General features: G+C 41.4%; 1 protein-coding gene across 2 annotated transcripts in view; it reads right to left on the bottom strand.

The window, feature by feature from the left end:
• The window catches only part of SEC24D (SEC24 homolog D, COPII coat complex component), a 116,492-nt gene that overhangs the window by 74,037 nt on the left and 24,377 nt on the right, over nt 1-18,078 (bottom strand). For both annotated transcript variants that reach the window (XM_070371942.1, XM_070371943.1), the window contains exons 7-8: nt 13,284-13,395; nt 2,768-2,895 (exon numbers count right to left, since the gene is read on the bottom strand). In XM_070371942.1, the coding sequence (XP_070228043.1) occupies nt 2,768-2,895; nt 13,284-13,395 (240 nt within the window). The remainder of the gene's footprint in view (nt 1-2,767; nt 2,896-13,283; nt 13,396-18,078) is intronic.

Raw genomic sequence — 18,078 nt, 5'->3', positions numbered from 1 at the left:
TGCCTGGGAAATCCCATGGACAGAGAAGCCTGGCGGCTACAGTCCATGGGGTCACAAAGAGTTGGACATGACTGAGCAACTAACATTTCTACTTCCACTTACGAGAATTATATTAAATTTCTGGGACCATCACAAAAGACACGAAGCAAATACTGAATGTACTTCTCAATTTATGAGACCATAACTGCATGTAAGACTGGCTTCCAGGAACAACCCAGTGCCTCTTCTATGCCCAACTCCAACCCAGTTCACTGTGCTCTCAGCGGAGATGGTGGCATTCTGCTGCACCCATAAAAAGACTGAGTGAACACCTCAAAGGGGATGGCAGCCACTGTGCATGCAGACACTGCCTCTCTCCTCCTCCTTCCTTCTCTGAAGGGTCATACAGCAGCCCTCTACCCCTTCCCAGGTCACTTTACCCCCCGTCCCAGCTGGCGTGACAGGCCCAAGAAACAGTACAGATTTGTTCTCTGTTAGAGAGGCTCTGGAGAAGGCAATGGCACCCCACTCCAGTACTCTCGCCTGGAGAATCCCATGGACGGAGGAGCCTGGTGGGGTGCAGTCCATGAGGTCGTGAAGAGTCAGACATGACTGAGCGACTTCACTTTCACTTTTCACTTTCATGCACTGTAGAAGGAAATGGCAACCCACTCCAGTGTTCTTGCCTGGAGAATCCCAGGGACGGGGGAGCCTGGTGGGCTGCCGTCTATGGGGTCATACAGAGTCAGGCACAACTGAGCGACTTAGCAGCAGCAGCAGAGAGGCTCTACTTCTTGCTCAGGTGCTGCTAGGTAAGCATCAGGTCAGTGATCTCAAAGGATCAGAGCCAAGGTCAGGTTTAACTTGGGAAAAGCGTCTATACTTCAGCTTTTAGCGAGCAAATAGAATCCAGAGCTCAGCCTAATTTACTGGACCCACGAGGTTACAGTCACAGCTCCAGTCCGAGTAAGGCTTTCCTTCAGCCCCCACCTGACCAGCTTTGCTACAGGACCTCGTGTCTGTCTCCATGTGCACGTGGGCATCTACCACTCAGGGGCAACAAAAGGAGGAATGGCAGGTACAGAGAGTGGACGTCCTGATTCCAGGACCCACTAACAGCATCCTAATATCAGAGATCTTAAATACACACCACTTATCCTTGTCGCCACTTAACTATAAACTTCGGGCTTCCCAGGCGGCTCAGTGGTAAAGAATCCACCTGCCAATGCCGGAGACATGGGTTCGATCCCTGGGTCAGGAAGATCCCCTGAAGGAGGAAATGGCAACCTACTCCAGTATTCTTATCTGGAACACTCCATGAGAGGAGTCTGGTGGGCTACAGGCATGGGGTAGCAAAGAGTCAGACATGACTGAAGCAACCGAGTATAGCATACAGCATAGCAACTATAAATTGGGTACACCTTTCTCAGCTGACAGATACAATTGATCTACCTCATGCTTTCTAATCCTGCTGAGTTTGCTGCTGCTGCTGCTGCTAAGTCACTTCAGTCGTGTCTGACTCTGTGCGAACCCATAGACTGCAGCCCACAAGGCTCCCCCGTCTCTGGGATTCTCCAGGCAAGAACACTGGAGTGGGTTGCCATTTCCTTCTCCAATGCATGAAAGTGAAAAGTGAAAGTGAAGTCACTCAGTTGTGTTCAACTCTTCGTGACCCCATGGACTGCAGCCTACCAGGCTCCTCTGTCCATGGGATTTTCCAGGCAAGAGTACTGGAGTGGGATGCCATTGCCTTCTCCGCCTGCTGAGTTTAGACAGGGGCTTATAAGAATCCTGGCCCAGTGATTACTAAAGCAGATGTAGTAAGACCAAGGACCTCAGCCTGCATTATCTTCCTTTTACCAGAGCACCTCAATGCTGCAGTACTGAGCTAGGGCGTAAAGACTTCACAAGAGGTTTGGGTATCTGTCATTTTCTGACAGTCTGTATTTCCTGTATATGTGCATTGCTGTTGTTGTTGTTGAGTCACCAGTTGTGTCCGACTCTTTGCAATCCCATGGACTGGGCATGCCAGGCTTCTCTGTCCCTCACCATCCCCAAAGTTTGCCCAAGTTCATGTCCATTGCATCAGTGATGCCATCAGGCCATCTCATTCTCTGATGCCCTCTTCTCCTTCTGTCCTCAATCTTTCCCAGAATCAGGGACTTTTCCAATGACACAAACCAGGGGCTTCCCTGGTAGCTCAGCTGGTAAAACATCCGCCTGCAATGCAGGAGACCTGGGTTCGATCCCTGGGTTGGGAAGATCCCCTGGAGAAGCGAACGGCTGGCTACCCACTCCAGTATTCTTCCCTGGAGAATTCCATGGACAGAGGAGTCTGGCAGGCTACAGCTCATGTGCACTGTTACAATAGGCCAAAAAGAGACCTAGTCCATCTGTGTTTGGAATACAGGATGCCAAAAAAACACAGTTTATCAGATTTTTTTCTCTTTCTTCTTAAACTTACTTTTTAAAAATTTGGAGTTTAGTTGCCTCATAACATTGTGTTAGTTTCTGTGGTACAGCCAAATGAGTCAGCTATATATATGTATATATACACACACACATCCCCTCGTTTTTGGGTTTTCTTCCCATTTAAGTCACCACAGAGCATTAAGCAGAGTTCCCTGTGCTATATGGTCAGTTCTTGGTTTACTTAATGAATTGAATGACTACATGTTTTTCACGCTCCAGTTTTCTGTTTATGATACAGAAAAATATACAGGAAAATAATGACAAAAGAGGAATTTTAGAGTTATTAAATTACTGAATTACTATTTTCATCACTTACCTCATTCGAAGGGATTGTGGCAAAGGGCTTGATGATGGCGGCTAACGGGATCTGAGCTTGCTTGGCCATATCTGACGTGCAGGGAAAGCAGTACGTGGTGCAGCGGATGTACCGGGGACTGGCATTGCCTGAAACGGTCAATGGTGCAGACTCACAACCTGCCCTGTATATTTAAATATTTATAAAGGCACGTCTAGGCAATGCATTGCCTTATTTGTAAAGCTTCGTGATTTCTAAAAAATAAAAAGGAGCACTGTATAATTTGATGATCTATACTCTAAGCACACTATAGTTTCTTGTAAAATAAGACACTAAATACTGCTGCAAAAATGTAAAAGATTTTAAAGTATTATTTTCCATAAGCAGGGTATTAACATAGCCACTCAAGAGATTTGAGAGGTATTTAGATTCAATGGGAAAAGTAAAGCAAAGACACAAAACATAAGAATAAAATTCCTTCTTCATCCTCTCCTATCAACACATCCGTTATGAGAAAGGTAAGCCATTTGTATACCATTTCATATCAGCTAGTTATACTGTGTCAAATAGAATTCCCTTTGACCATGTTCTCCTCCTTAACTTGTAATTCAATTTAGAAATTAAAATTCTATTTATAATAGAAACAATTTTTAAAACACCCAAATCTATTTTTAAAATACACCAAGTTTCCTGACCAAATATTTTTTTCACAGCATGCATGAGTATTAAAACAATACCCATGGGAATGGCACTGATGAGCTTATTTGCAGGGCAGGAACAGAGACACACAGAACAGACTTGCGGACCCAGTGAGGGAAGGAGAGGGAGGAGCAGATTTGGAGCGTAGCACTGGGATACATACATCACTATGCATGAAACAGACAGCCAGTGGAAAGCTGCCGCATAACACAGGGGCTCACCCCAGTGCTCTGTGAAAACCTAGGGGGTGGGATGGGGGAGTGGGAAGAAGGTGCAAGAGGGCGGGGATATATGTATACTTATGGTAGAAACCAATACAGCATTATAAAGCAATTATCCTCCAATTAAAAAGAAATTAAAGAAACCCAATATCCATGGCATGAATATTTCTAAATCACTAGAATAACTTATCTAAAATAAACTTAACAATTAAATCACAATATATTTTGGCAAAAGAACATAATTATCAAACAAGTGTGTATTGATTGTCTTTTAGATACAGTCCTAGGTGCTCCCTTGTAGAGTTTACGTTCTTGCAGAGGAACATAAACTAAAAAAACCCAATAAATTACACAGGACCTTAGAAGATGACAAATGTTATGGGAAAAAGCACCTCTGGGGGAGGGGTACCACAGTGGGGAAAGACTGCAATTTTAAACAGTTACAGAATTGGTCTTCTTCAAAAGGCATCACTGGAGCAAAGGTCCCAAAGTGGGAAGGGATTTGCCCGCAGGTGTCGGGACAGGGCGAGCCTGGGCTGGCAAAGGAACATCAGGAGGCCAGTGAGGCTGGGATGAGGCACCTGGGGCAGCTAGGGAGGAATTCAGAGACGTCACAGAGACCAAATCAGCTCGACGCAGGTGACTCCGAAGTTTTCAGCCTGAGGAATCAGAAGCATGAAGCTGCCACGAACTGACCAGAGAAAGGCTCCGGGAAGGGAAGGGGGTTTTTTTTGAGCCCGTGGGTGAAAACCGGGAATCTGGCTCCAGGCATGTCCATCTGGGAAATCTATTAGGTGATCAAGCAGTGATGCTGAGTAAACAGTCAAACACACAAAGTCTTGGCGCTGGGATGAAAGCTGAGCTGGAGAGACACATTTGGGAGTTCTGGGCATATAAACAATATTCGAAGCCAGGAAACTAGATTAAAAACCACAAAGTGGCCAGAGAAGAGAGGAGTGAGGACTGAGCCCTGAGTCCTCTGACATAAAGAAGCCAGGAGACAAGGAGAAACCAGCAGAAGGACCAAGAAGTGTACAAACGAGGGAGTCTGGGGTGCTGGAGGTGAAGAAAATACATCAAGGAAGAGGCAGGACCGTCTGTGCAGGTGCTGACGCCAGGTCAACGTGACTGTGGGCTGGAGGGGGGCTGGAGAGCCGGGAGAGAGACTTTTGATGGGATGGTGGGGTGAGGAGGAGGAGGGTAGGGAGGCTGCTCACAGTGAGTTTAGGAGAGAGAGGCAGGTGCTGAATACACAATAATCCTTTCAAGGTTTTTAATATATTTACTTTAATTGGCGGATGATTACTTTACAATACCATGATGATCTCTGCCACACGTCAATACGAGTCGGCCACAGGTATCCCTGTGCCACTGCGCCCCCAGGCTGCAGAAGGCACGAGCTTGTGTGCCTTCCATCACACAGCAAAGCCGCACTGCTTATCCGTTTCACATGCGGTGATATGTGTGTTTGAATACTATTCTCTCAAATCATCCCACCCTCTCCTCCCGCTGCGTCCAAAGGTCTGTTCTTCACATCTCTGTCTCCTTTGCTGCCCTGCACAGAGGATCACCCAAGAGCAAAGAAAGGGGGGAGTTTGTAAAGGAGGTGGATCGAGAAAACACTGTTTAAGATAGGGGAAGGCTTTGTAAAAGAAAGAGAAATGTTAAAGACGTAAGAGAGAGGGGGGAGACTTAGGGTAGCAGTGCACTTGAGTGGCACACAGTAGGAGATTTCAACTGCAGCACACTTATGGCCAAGAGTCTGAAGGCAGAGTACAAGGACATATGATGAATGGGGGCTGATGCGATGGTGGGACTCCACAGAAGTTCTCTTCTGATTGTGTGCTTTTCTCAGAAAGGAGGATGTAAGCAGCTGAAAGAAGGATGAGCGGTCACTCTGCCGGGTCTGCAACCTCTCATCCTTTCTCTGGCCACTCCTCACTGCACAGGTGGGTTGGGAACGAGGGGAAGGCTGGACCCGAGAAGCTGAGCTTCCTTTCATATTTAATCTATTATTTACACATTTTACATTTTAGGGGGACCAGACAGAAATCTGGATTTTTACATAAAAATTTTGATTTTTATATAATGGCAACTAATTCAAACAGAAATAAATTATTCTGTATAACAAATTAACGTGTCTGTAGGCTGAATCCAGTTTGGGGGCCCTGCTGCAGAGAGTCTGATAAAGGGGAGAAATGTGGCACTAGCAACAAGGATAATAACAATCAATGCCAATGGATTAGGCATCATTCTAAGATTGCTATATGTAAATTCAATTTAGTCTCACAATTGCCTATGACACTGATACCCTATGACCCCGTTTTACAGAGGAGTAAACTGAGACACTGGGAGGTTAAGTGACTTACCAAAGTCAAAGGGTTAGAAGTGACAAAAGGGGTATTAGAACCTATCACAGTCTCTCCTACGTCCCAGACCAGCTGGGTCCAGGTCATGAAACTGTGAGTTTGGACAAGAGTTCAGACCAATCCTGTTTTCCCTTGGGCAATGATGGGACATTTTCCAGCAATGCGTGTGTGTGTGCTCAGCTCTGTCCTGCTCTTTGCGACCCCATGGTCTGCAGCCTGCCAGGGTCCCCTGTCCATAGGATTTCCCAGGCAAGAACACTGGAGTGGGCTGCCATTTCCTCCTCCAGGGGATCTTCCTGACCCAGGGATCCAACCTGCATCTCCGGTGATTCCTGCATTTTCAGGTGGGTTCTTTACCACTGAGCCACCCATATGATCAAATAAATACCCGAAGAAAATTATTCAGATAGCTTCTGGGAGCAGGAAGAAAGATCAGAGACAGGTAGAGTCCAAGTGAATACTAACACAGGGTAAAACATGAGTTTTGACATCAGGAATAGAAGAAAAATAAATATTAGGTAATAAATGTAAACATGCTTGAACCCTTATTATTGTATATTTCATATAACTTAAATAAAACCTTCCTCCTCATTATCACACAATGTTATACACAGTGGGAAATAAGAATTTCTGAATATTTTAAAGTGTATTTTAATTGTTCATTTGTTCATTGTACTCAACTTTCACTAGTTAACATTTCTAGTAATACATTGAATTTGAGCATTTGTTAACTTTAAAAATCTTATTTTTTACTATGAAATATGCATATGAACAAGTTCATGAAGGTGACTAAACAAACTTGTTACAAGAAGCTAATGCACACCAACAATAAATTTTTAAAAAGCAATGAAGAATTTATTTCTTAAGCAGGTATGCAAAATGGAGCATGAAAGGCATGTTTATAGCAGATAATTTAGCAACCTTGGTAATTAAGATCCAAAATCCCTTGATCTGCTTAATAAAGAAACTTATGGGATAAACTGACTAAAAAACATTCAGTAATTTATTCATTCAACAAATATTTATGAAGGTAATCCCTAAGTTAGAGGCTTAGAGGCAGGAGAGGGTGAAGCCTCTGGCTTTAAGGTCTGGTAGAAGAAAATGATAATAAAGCAGGTAATTGGGGGCATCCCTGGTGACTCAGTGGTAAAGAACCCACCTGCCAATGCAGGAGACACAGGTTCAGTCCCTGATGTGGGAAGACCCCACATGCCACAGAGCCTGTCCTCTAGAGCCCAGGAGTTACAACTCCCGAGTCCACCTGCCCAACGGCCTGCACTCTGCAACAAGAGCAGTCACTGCAGTTAGCAGCCCACGCACTGCACCTGGAGGGTAGCCCCCACTCACCACAACCAGACAAAAGCCCACACAGCGATGAAGAGCAACAAAGCCAACAATAAACAAATAAAGCAAATAAAGCAGACAATTGCAAAATGGCAGGCAAGAATCACAGAAGACAAAATTGATTACACAGTGGCCCAAGGGAGGCAATGAGTTTTACACACGGGTCACAGGTGACTAAACAAGGGATGCACTGCTTGAACAGGACCTTGCGGGACAGGCAGAAGCACAGAATCAAGGGAGAAACGGAGTCTTAAATCAGATCCTGCGGCCAAAGGCAAAGAAGTGATATTCTTAAAGCAGGTGTGCCTCTTTATTGGCTTCTCTGCTAACCAGCTGTGCAGTCCTGGGCGAATCACTTAACTTACCAGGACCTCAGTGCACTCACATCTGCAAAGTGAGAGAGCAGGGCAGATGAAGTCCAAGGTTCCTTCAGTCTTGACACTTACATCTGTGAATTTCTATGTCTCTGAGACCCATGGGCTTCATACTAGAAAGACTACTAATGTCCAGAAATAAAACCACACACCTAGGGTCAATTTATCTATGACAAAGGAGTCAAGAATATACAATGAAGAAAAGGCAGTCTCTTCAGTAAGTGGTGCTCGGGGAGTTCCCTGGTGGCTCAGTGGTAAAGAACCCACCTGCCAATGCAGGAGACACAGGTTCGATCCCTGGTCCGGGAAGATGCTATGTGCCACAACCGAGCCTGCGCTCTAGAGCCCGGGAGCTGCAACTGCTGACGCCTGTGCACCACACCCAGAGAAGCATGGCAGTGACAAGCCCGCGGACCGCAGCCAGAGAGCAGCCCCCCGTCCCAGCCACAGAGAGAAACCTCGCAGTGATGGAGACCCCGCAGAGCCACAGACCAATCAATAAAAACTATCTGAAAAAAGTCATGCTAGGGAAACTGGACAGCTACATGGAAAAGAATGAAAGTAGAACATCCTCTAACACTAAACAGGAAAATAAACTCAAAAGGGGTTAAAGACCTATCAATAAATGTAAGATTGAACACTAACTATAAAACTCCTAGAGGAAAATATGGGCAGAATGCTCTTTGACATAAATTGCAGCAATATTTTTTTGGATCTGCCTCCTACAGTACTGGAAATAAAAACAAAAAAATAAATAGAACCTAATTAAACTGAAAAGTTTTTGTACAACAAAGGAACCCATAAACAAAACAAAAAGATAACCTACAGAAAGAGAGAAAATATTTGCAGACAATGCAACCAACAGGGATTAATCTCCAAAATATACAAACCGCTCATACAGCTCAATATCACAAAAACAAACAACCTCATCAAAATATGGGCAGAAGATCTAAACAGACATTTCTCCACAGACAGACAGACAGGTGGCTAAAAGCCCACATGAAAAGATGCTCAACATCACTAATTATTAGAGAAATGCACAACAAAACTATAATGAGGTGTCACCTCACACCAGTCAGAAAGGCCATATTAAAAAGTCTACAAACAATAAATGCTAAAGAGGATGTGGAGAAAAGGGAACCCTCTACTCTGTTGGTGGGAATATAACTGGTACAGTCATTATGGAGAATAGTATGAAGATTCCTTTAAAAACTAAAACTAGAGTTACCACTTGGCCCACTGATGTCCCTCTTGAGTATATATCTGGAAAAGATGAAAACTAATTCAAAAAGATACATGCATCCCAATGCTCACTGCAGCACTCGTTATAACAGCCAAGACATGAAGCAACCCAAATGTCCATTAACAGATGAGTGGATAAAGATGTGGTACATATATATAAAACTTAATAATGGAATATTACTCAGCCATAAAAAAGAAATAATGCCATTTGCAGCAACATGGATGGACCCAGAGATTATATTAAGTGAAGTTAAGTCAGATACAAATATTATATAATGTCACTGATATGTGGAATCTAAAATATGACACAAGTCAACTTATTTATAAAACAGAAACAGAATCACAGACATAGAAAACAAACTAATGGCTACCAAAGGAGAAAGGGAGTGCCGAGGGATAATTAGGAAGTTGGGAGTAATATGTACATACCACTATATATAAAATAATCAACGAGGACCTACTGTATGGCACAGGGAAATATGCTCAATATTTTGTAATAAACTATAATGGAAAAGAATCTGAAAAAGAATATATATATAAAACTGAGTCATTCTGCTCTACACTTGGATCTAACATGATACTGTAAATCAATTTATCTTCAATTAAAAAAATAAAATTTTAAAAAGTCTACTAATATGTAACAGCAAATCAGCCAGAGAAAGGGGCTTCACAGCAAACGGGTGTGACCTGCCCAACTGCAGGGCTCTCTCTCCATGCCAGGCAGCTCTCCGTTCTTGCCAAGGGCTGGGCTGCAGGCTGTGGAGAGCTGATGATAATCCAGACCTCGCCACCTCCTTCCTCCTCCTTCCACTCCGTCCTCCTACGCTTCCCCTATATGGACTATATGACCCAGCAGTGCCACTCCTAGACATACACACGAGAGAGCTGAAGGAGGGACTCACAGAGATGCGTGTATACCAGTGTTCATGGCTACAGCTGTGCACTGTAGTCAAAAGATGGAAACAACCCAAATGTCCTTCAAAAGACGAATGGATAAACAAAAGGCAGTATATACATAAGAGTGAGGATCCCTCAGCCTTAAAAAGGAATGAACTTCTGATACACGCTACGACATGGACAAACTTTGACAATATTATGCTAAGTGATATAAGCCAGACACAAAAGGACAAATATTATACGAATCCACTTACACGAGGCACCTAGCCTAGGCAAATTCAGAGACAGAAAGTAAAACATTCAGAGAGACAGAAAGTAAAACAGAAGACCCCAGGGACTGGCAGAGTGGAGGATTGGGGAGCAGTGGTTTATCGGGTAGAGAGTTTCAGTGTAGATTGATGAAAAAGTTCTGGAAATGGATAATCATGATGGCTGCACAACACTGTGAACTGTATACTTAAAATTATTAACACAGCAAATTTTATTTTATGTGTATTTAACCACAATTTTTAAAAATGACCTCTATGTTAAAAAAAAAAACAAAAACAAAAAACCCTGCAGGTGTTGCTCCTTAACACATGCGCGCTCTCCCACTGCCAGACCTCAGCACAGCCGTCTCTGCTGGCTGCCGACCTTCTCCTCTCCAGAACTCCCCACCTGTGTTCTGGTCCACACCTGTTCACTTGAGGCTCAGCTTAGTTGGCCCCACTCTAGCTGCACAGGCTGGGCTAGTTGCCCCATGTCTAAGTTCCCACAGCAAAATTCATTTTACCCTTATAATATTACCATAATATTATAATGTTAATATTTAGTTATATCTTTTCCCTGCCAGATCGTGCACTCATCTAAGAATAAGACCACGGGGCTCTCCCGGCGGCGCAGTGGTTAAGAGTCTGTGCTCCCAGTGCAGGGGGTAGAGGTTTGACACCAGGTCAGGGAACTGAGATCCTACATGTTGCAGGCATAGCCAAACAAAGGAAAGAAAAGAACAGCACTGTGTCTTTTACTTCTGAATTGAGGCAGTAGGTGAGTAGTTAAGAGCATGGCTTCTAGCATCAAAATGTTGGGATTCAAATTCTAGCTTTGCTTCCCATTAGCTGAGTATCTTGGTAAATTACCTAAGCATTCTGTGCTTTGGTTTCACATTCTGTAAAATGAAGATGAGATTAATGCCTATCTCAGTAAGTTACAGGGAGGATTAAATGAATTAATACACATAAAGTATTTAGAAGACATCTTAATGCATAGCAAACACTTAATAAATATTAACCACAATGGTAACAGGTACTGAATATTTGCTGTATGACAAAGTAAATGAATGAACAAACAAGTATGATCCTGCTCTAAGTAGCTCATAGCTTGTAGGAAAGAGACCCAAACCACAGTAAAATTTAATGGAACAGGGTTATAATAGGAGTGTCTATGAAGCACTGTGGGGGAAGAAATTAGAGGAGCTTTCTCAGGGAAAATTAAAGTGAGTTTGAAAAAATAAATAAATAAAGTGAGTTTGGAAGAACTAAGAATTTCCCAACTAAAAGGGTTAGAGTTATATATACCAAGTACATTTGTTCAATAAATATTTGTTGGGTGACCATTATATTCTAGATACCAGGTGAATTTCTAGGGTACAATGGTGAACAAAAACAGTACTAATCTGTTGCAGAGATAATAGCACAAAGTGAGAATCGGTGACATGAGCGGAAGGGGATGAGTTTAGTATAGCTGAGGCAGATGTAAAAGAAAGAAACAGGTGAGAGATGAGGCTGGTAAGGAATATTCATTAGGCCTGTAAAAAGCCTCCAACTAAAATATTAAAAACTACAAATGTAACACTTACTATTAGGCTGAAATGAAACTGCCATTTTTGTCGGTCAACAAAACAGAAAAAATCAGTAATTTCATATAGCTCAACCTAACCAGGTCTTAAGTACCAAATAAATATGAATTCATTTAACAAGTTTGGATGGATTCTGTAAGTAATCAGGAACAAATCACTTTTAGTCGAGGAAATGAAGTAATCTGAAGTCTGTTTTGATAGTAGTATCTCTAACAGTAACATCATCTGTAATCTATATCAGCCCGTTCTACAGGTCAAGACCCCACATACATATAAAGATACTTCCATGCATGCACACCAGTCAGTCCTGAAGGAAATCAATCCCGAATATTCATTGGAAGGACTGATGCTGAAGCTCCAATACTCTGGCCACCTGATGCAAAGAGCTGACTCATTGGAAAAGACCCTGATGCTGGGAAAGACAGAAGGCGGGAGGAGAAGGGGGCAACAGAGGATGAGATGGTTGGATGGCATCATCAACTCAATGGCCATGAGTTTGAGCAAGTTCCAGGAGATGGTGAAGGACAGGGAAGTCTGGTGTGCTGCATTCCATGGGGTCGCAGAGTTGGACACGACTTAGTGGCTGAACAACAACGCAAGCGTACAGACACAGACACACGCAGCACACAGAGTCACCCCCAATCCTCACGCTGGCCCCGCAGGGCAGGTCTTAGTCCCCACATCTTACAGAGAGCAACGCTGAGGTTCAAAGAGGTGGGATGAGCAAAGCTCAGGACAGTAAGGAAGAGAACCTGGGTCTGCGTGCAGGCGTGCCAAACTCCCAATCCGAGCTCTTTCTGCCTCACAGTGCTGCAAGCTCCGAAAGGACTGTGCTGAAGGCAGAACACAGGATGGACTCACGAGAGGGGAGTCGCACCAGGAGACTGGCTGACTCAGCAACTCTGAGATGAGACGACACGCCTGCTTGTGTACCAATGCTGTATTTCTAGAACCAAGTATACACTCCATTAAATTCAGAATCTGAGATGGCACACTGCATCAGGCTGTACTTTAACTTGCCATAAACAGAATAATACATTCCCTGATTAAACCTGGACAAAGTCTAACAGAAGTATGAAACTGATAGCAAACCTGGGATAGAGTCAGTAGAGACAGAGCTCAGCCTCTTCTCATCCAGTTTTAAAATGGGAAACCAGAGCCCAAAACTAAAGGACTTATTTTAGAAATGTCACTGGGGCTAGAACCAAGTCTGCTGGCTTAATTGAGTCAAATATTTAGTTCTCTACCGTCTGCTCACGCCATCCTGCCAGGTTCCAACTGTAGTAAATAAACCAAAGTAGGGCATGAACACATTTAAACCCATAAATTAAAATTTAAAATTTTCTTAAACTTGTACATTTCGACAAGAACTCAGCTGACAGTGCCTTCTCCATATTTGATTAATGACAAATTAGTTCTTGTTACCAGCTATAAAGGGGTGGCCCATCAGTGAAACCATTATTGGAGGGTCTCCGTGCATTTGCTTTAAAAAAAAAAAAAAAAAGGTGAGAAACACTAAGAGCTCAATCAGAAAGGTAACTGAGAGAAGAATACCTTGGTCTTGTATCACACAGTCTGTAGTGACCAGTGGAGGGATCTGGCCTCTGGCGTTGGTGGCATAAACTTGTCCCCCTCTGGTGGCTCTGTCACTCTCGATCACCTGGATCTGTAAGTAAGAGATCAAGGGCAAGTTAAAGTCAGTTTAGACTTCTCAACATTTCCCTCTCCTTATATACACACACGCACGCACAGGCATTTTCTGAATTCTTTAAGCTGATTTCAAATCAAACTCTCACTGAGAATCCATCATATCTTCAACCTCACTTTTGTTTAGTTTCACAACCTTAAGCTAGTAGCTTCCAAATTCTATTCTGTAATATTCTTGAGCTCCAACTCTGATCTTTCAGGGAAATCTATTTTTATTCAGTTTGTTTCTTGGGATCACAGGTAAGAGTTCTCTGGGAAAGGATTCTCACTGGAGAAGAAATTGAAAATAACATTAAAAAAAAATAAAATACTTTCTGCAGTTAAAGAAAACTCTAAAAAGCTAAAAATAGTTAAATTCAGAAGAAATGATTTACAACGTATAACTTAAAGAAGCCCTGACTTTTCTCCTCAAATCCCTCTTAATCTTTAATTTGCCTTTCAAGTTTCCCCCACCATATCCCTGCTCCTTGAGACATAAGAAACAAACAATATCAAGTGTTCCCATATGGTTTTTGCCTACCATATAGAGACGAGAAGAAAGAAAAGTCCCAAAGTTTTGTCCTCTACTTTGGAAATACCTTGTATTTCTCTACTAAAACATTTATTGATGAAGATATAGGCACAAAATATTGTTCTTCTGTTGTAACTGTCCAGGGACTAGTTGTAAGGAATTCTAATAATAAAAGGATCTTTCTCTTCCTCTTTATCTTCTCCCTGCCCTCACTTCTTTCTTACAGGATAAAAGTGACAAGAAACTAAAAAAAAAAAAAAAAAAAAAAAAGAATAAAAATTTAGAGGGGAAACTGGGGAGAAATGAGATGAGCATTCAGAATGGAATATTTACATTGGAGGACATGCAGTTTAAAGACACTATTAACGTGAGGGGAGATCAAGATGGCAGAGTAGAAGGACGTGGAGCTCACCCCCTCCCACACACATCAAAAATACATCTACATGTGGAAGAATTCTCAGAGAGTACTAACTGAAAGCTGGCAGAAGATCTCTTATACAACCAAAGCTGCAGGAACGATCCCCCTTGTAACTAGGTAGTAGGAAAGGATGAGGGTGGGGAGGAGTCAACACAGGCCCTGTGCCCCTGGGAGGTAAAAGTGTTACTATATGCAGATGACATGATATGCTATACAGAAAACCCTAAACACTCCAAACCAACACTACGAGAACTAACAAATGAACCCAGGAAGGCAGCAGAGTACAAGATTAATATACAGAAATCTGCTACATTTCTTTAACAATGAAACACTAGAAAGACAAAGGGAAATGGAAAGACATCCCATCTCTTGGATTGGAAGAATTACTATTGTTAAAATGGTCATACTACCCAAGGCAATCTACAGATTTATGTGATCCTTATCATATTGCCCATGGCATTTTTCACAGAAGTAGAAGAAATAATCATAAAATTTATATGGAACCACAAAGGACCCAGAATTACCAAAGGCAATCCTGAGGAAAAAGAACAAAGCAGGAAGTGTAACTCTCTCAGACTTCAGACAACACTATGAAGCTACTATAATCAAAACAGCGTGGTGCTGGCACAAAACCATACCTGGATGAATGGAACAGAACAGAGCCAGGAATAAACCCCCACACCTACCTTCCATTAAATCTTCAAGAAGAGAAGCAAGAATATACAATGAAGAACAGTCAGCCTTCTCAGAAAGTGGTGCTGAGAAAACTGGATAGCTTCATGTAAATCAATAAAGTTAGCACAATTCTTCATACCACATATGCAAATAAACTCAAAATTGTTTAAAGACTTAAATATAAGACATGACACCATAAGACTCCTAGAAGAAAACATAGGTAAAACATTCTCAGACATATATTGTAGCAATATTTTCTTAGCTCAGTCTCCCAAGGCAAAATAAATAAAAGCTAAAATAAACAAATGGGGCCTAATCAAACGTAAAAGCTTTTGCACAAAAAAGAAAACCATACATAAAACAAAAAGACAACCTATGGACTGCAAATAATGTGACTGACAAGAGGCTAATTTCCAAAATGTCCAAACAGCTCATACAGCTCAATATTAAAGAAACAGACAAGCCAATCAAAAAATGGACAGATCTGAATGTTAATAGATATTTCTCCAAAGAAGACACACAGATGACCAACAGGCACATGAAAATATGCTCAACATTACTAGTTATTTACAGAACTGCAAATCAAAACTACAATGAGGTAAATCACCTCACACTAGTCATTATCAAAAAGTCTATATACAATAAGTGCCAGGGAGGGTGTGGAGAAAAAGGAACCCTCCTACATGGTTGGTGGAAATATAATTGGTAAGCTACTATGGAAAACAGTGTGGAGGTTCCTCAAAAAACTCAGAATAGAGCTACCATATGATATGGTAATGTCACCCCTGAGTACATATATCTGGAAAAGATAAAAATGAATTAAAAAGATACAACACACCCCAATGTTCATAGCAGCACTATTTACAATAGCTAAGACTACTGGAAGCAATCTAAGTGTCTACCAGCAGATGAATGAATAAAGAAGATCTTGTATATACAACGAAATATTATTCCGCCATAAAAAAGAATGAACTATTGCCATTTGCAGCAACATGGATAAACTTGGGAGATTATCATACTGAGTGAAGTAAGATAGAAAGACAAATACATGATATCACTTAAATGTGGAATCTAAAAAATAATACAAATGAATTTATTTACAAAGCTGAAACAAACTAACAGACACAGAAAACAAATTTATGGTTACCAAAGAGGAAAGGGTAGGAAATAAATTAGGAGTTTGGGATTAACATATCTACGTCACTATATATAAAATAAACAACAGGATTTACTGTATAGCACAGGGAACTGTATTCAATGGGAAAATAAAATCTGAAAAATATGTATAACTGAATCACTTTGCTGTATATTTGAAACACAATATTGTAAACCAACTATATTTCAATTAAAAAAAAAACTACTACTAATATTAAAACTGTCGGGTAACTCTGAAACGTTACCTGCTCCATTTCCCCTCCCATCTCGTCCAATCCATACCCCAGTTGGCATTGATATCATTGGTTTCTACAACATATCAGAGATAGACTTAGCCTGCTTTTAAATCCACACATTTCTTTTTAATTTCATAGGATTTAAATTCTCATTCAATTAAGGGTATTGAACATGCTCCAAACACAACTACTGCAAGATACAAACGAGACTGAAAGCTAACACGGGCCAAGAAAAGCAGCAAACAGAAAAACCAAAACACTAATCACACTCTATAGTTCAACCACAGGGCTCATCTGGTTTCTTCAAAACTGGAGTAGTTTTTCTATTATCAACATTTACTGTCATCACTTCAACCAATGAAGTGTCAAATATGAAAGTGAGGTAAAAACCACAATAATCTATACATTGAACACAGATAGCTCTCAGTCTCCAAATAGACTATGCTTCCAGAAAGTTTGTTTTAAATTAGCCATTTGCAACTTACAAAGCACTACCTCCAAAGAAACAAAGACAGTGATAATTATACACTTCTAAATAAATACACATCTTTGCTAGAATACTTCAAAGAGATCAAGAATACTACAAAGAGAGTAGGAAATACAATAGCTCTAGTAATTTTTAAATATATAGTTTTTATTGGATTAAGCAATGGTTTTATTTTTCTGTTAGGAGATTTTTTTTTAAGTTGAAGTACAGTTGATTTATAATATCATATTAGTTTCAGGTAAACAGCAAAGTGATTCATAGGTATATATTCTTTTTCTGGTTATTAAAAATAGAGCTTTTATTTAAACCTCAAATCCATGTTCTCGGAAAACAGCTTAGACATAAAGCACAACAGAGAAATCTCAATAGAGGTTCTGAGTGTGCCTCTGTTCTTCAAGGGTTTCAGCTTGATTGACAGTAATGCCTGATAATGCTAATGCCACTTCAAAGTTTATGGATTTCTTTTTCCTCCAGAAGATGTGCCACTAGAATCACTTTCACACTTCTCTGCTATGAATAGAGTATTCTGCTCTCACAAAATAGAATCAGGAAAGAGAAAAAAAAAAGAAAGTGATTTTCCTGAGATAAAGGAACAAGACAGATTAGGGAGGCAAGATAGTAAGATGCATGGGCACCACGAAGGCAGGTGCTTAAAGCAGAACCATTTGCACTCTGGCGTGGTTAGAGAAAGAGGGGGACGGGCAGGGCTCAAATTCTGGATAATCCTCCCGCTGATTAGAGAGTGAGGAAGAGTTGATGGTGATACCAGTGTCCTCAACTCCAAAAACGTGGATTAAGACCACCATCCGGAAGTGTAGTGAGCCTTTAGCTCAGGACTGGCATGCAACAGATCAGAAAATATGATTTCACATCTTTCTTTCCAGAAGGAAAAATTAATTTAGTTAGCAAAAGCATTCTACTTTGGTAGTAAGAATATAAACAGGTTCCATATGGCATTGGTATTTCATTAGTTTTAAGGTAAAAACACTATTGGACTGATTTGTATGTGTATATTTTAGGAGTCTGAAATAAATCACAACATATACTGCTTATTGCTTTCATTGTTAACATTCATTCAACAAATACGTGAGTGCATACTCTGTACTAGGCCCTGTTCTGTGTGTTAGGGATGCACTAGTGAACAAAACCAAATCCTGGAC

This window comes from Bos mutus, chromosome 6 (assembly GCF_027580195.1).
Source record: "Bos mutus isolate GX-2022 chromosome 6, NWIPB_WYAK_1.1, whole genome shotgun sequence".
Taxonomy (NCBI): Eukaryota; Metazoa; Chordata; class Mammalia; order Artiodactyla; family Bovidae; genus Bos; species Bos mutus.
This window is presented reverse-complemented; position numbering and strand designations above follow the sequence as displayed.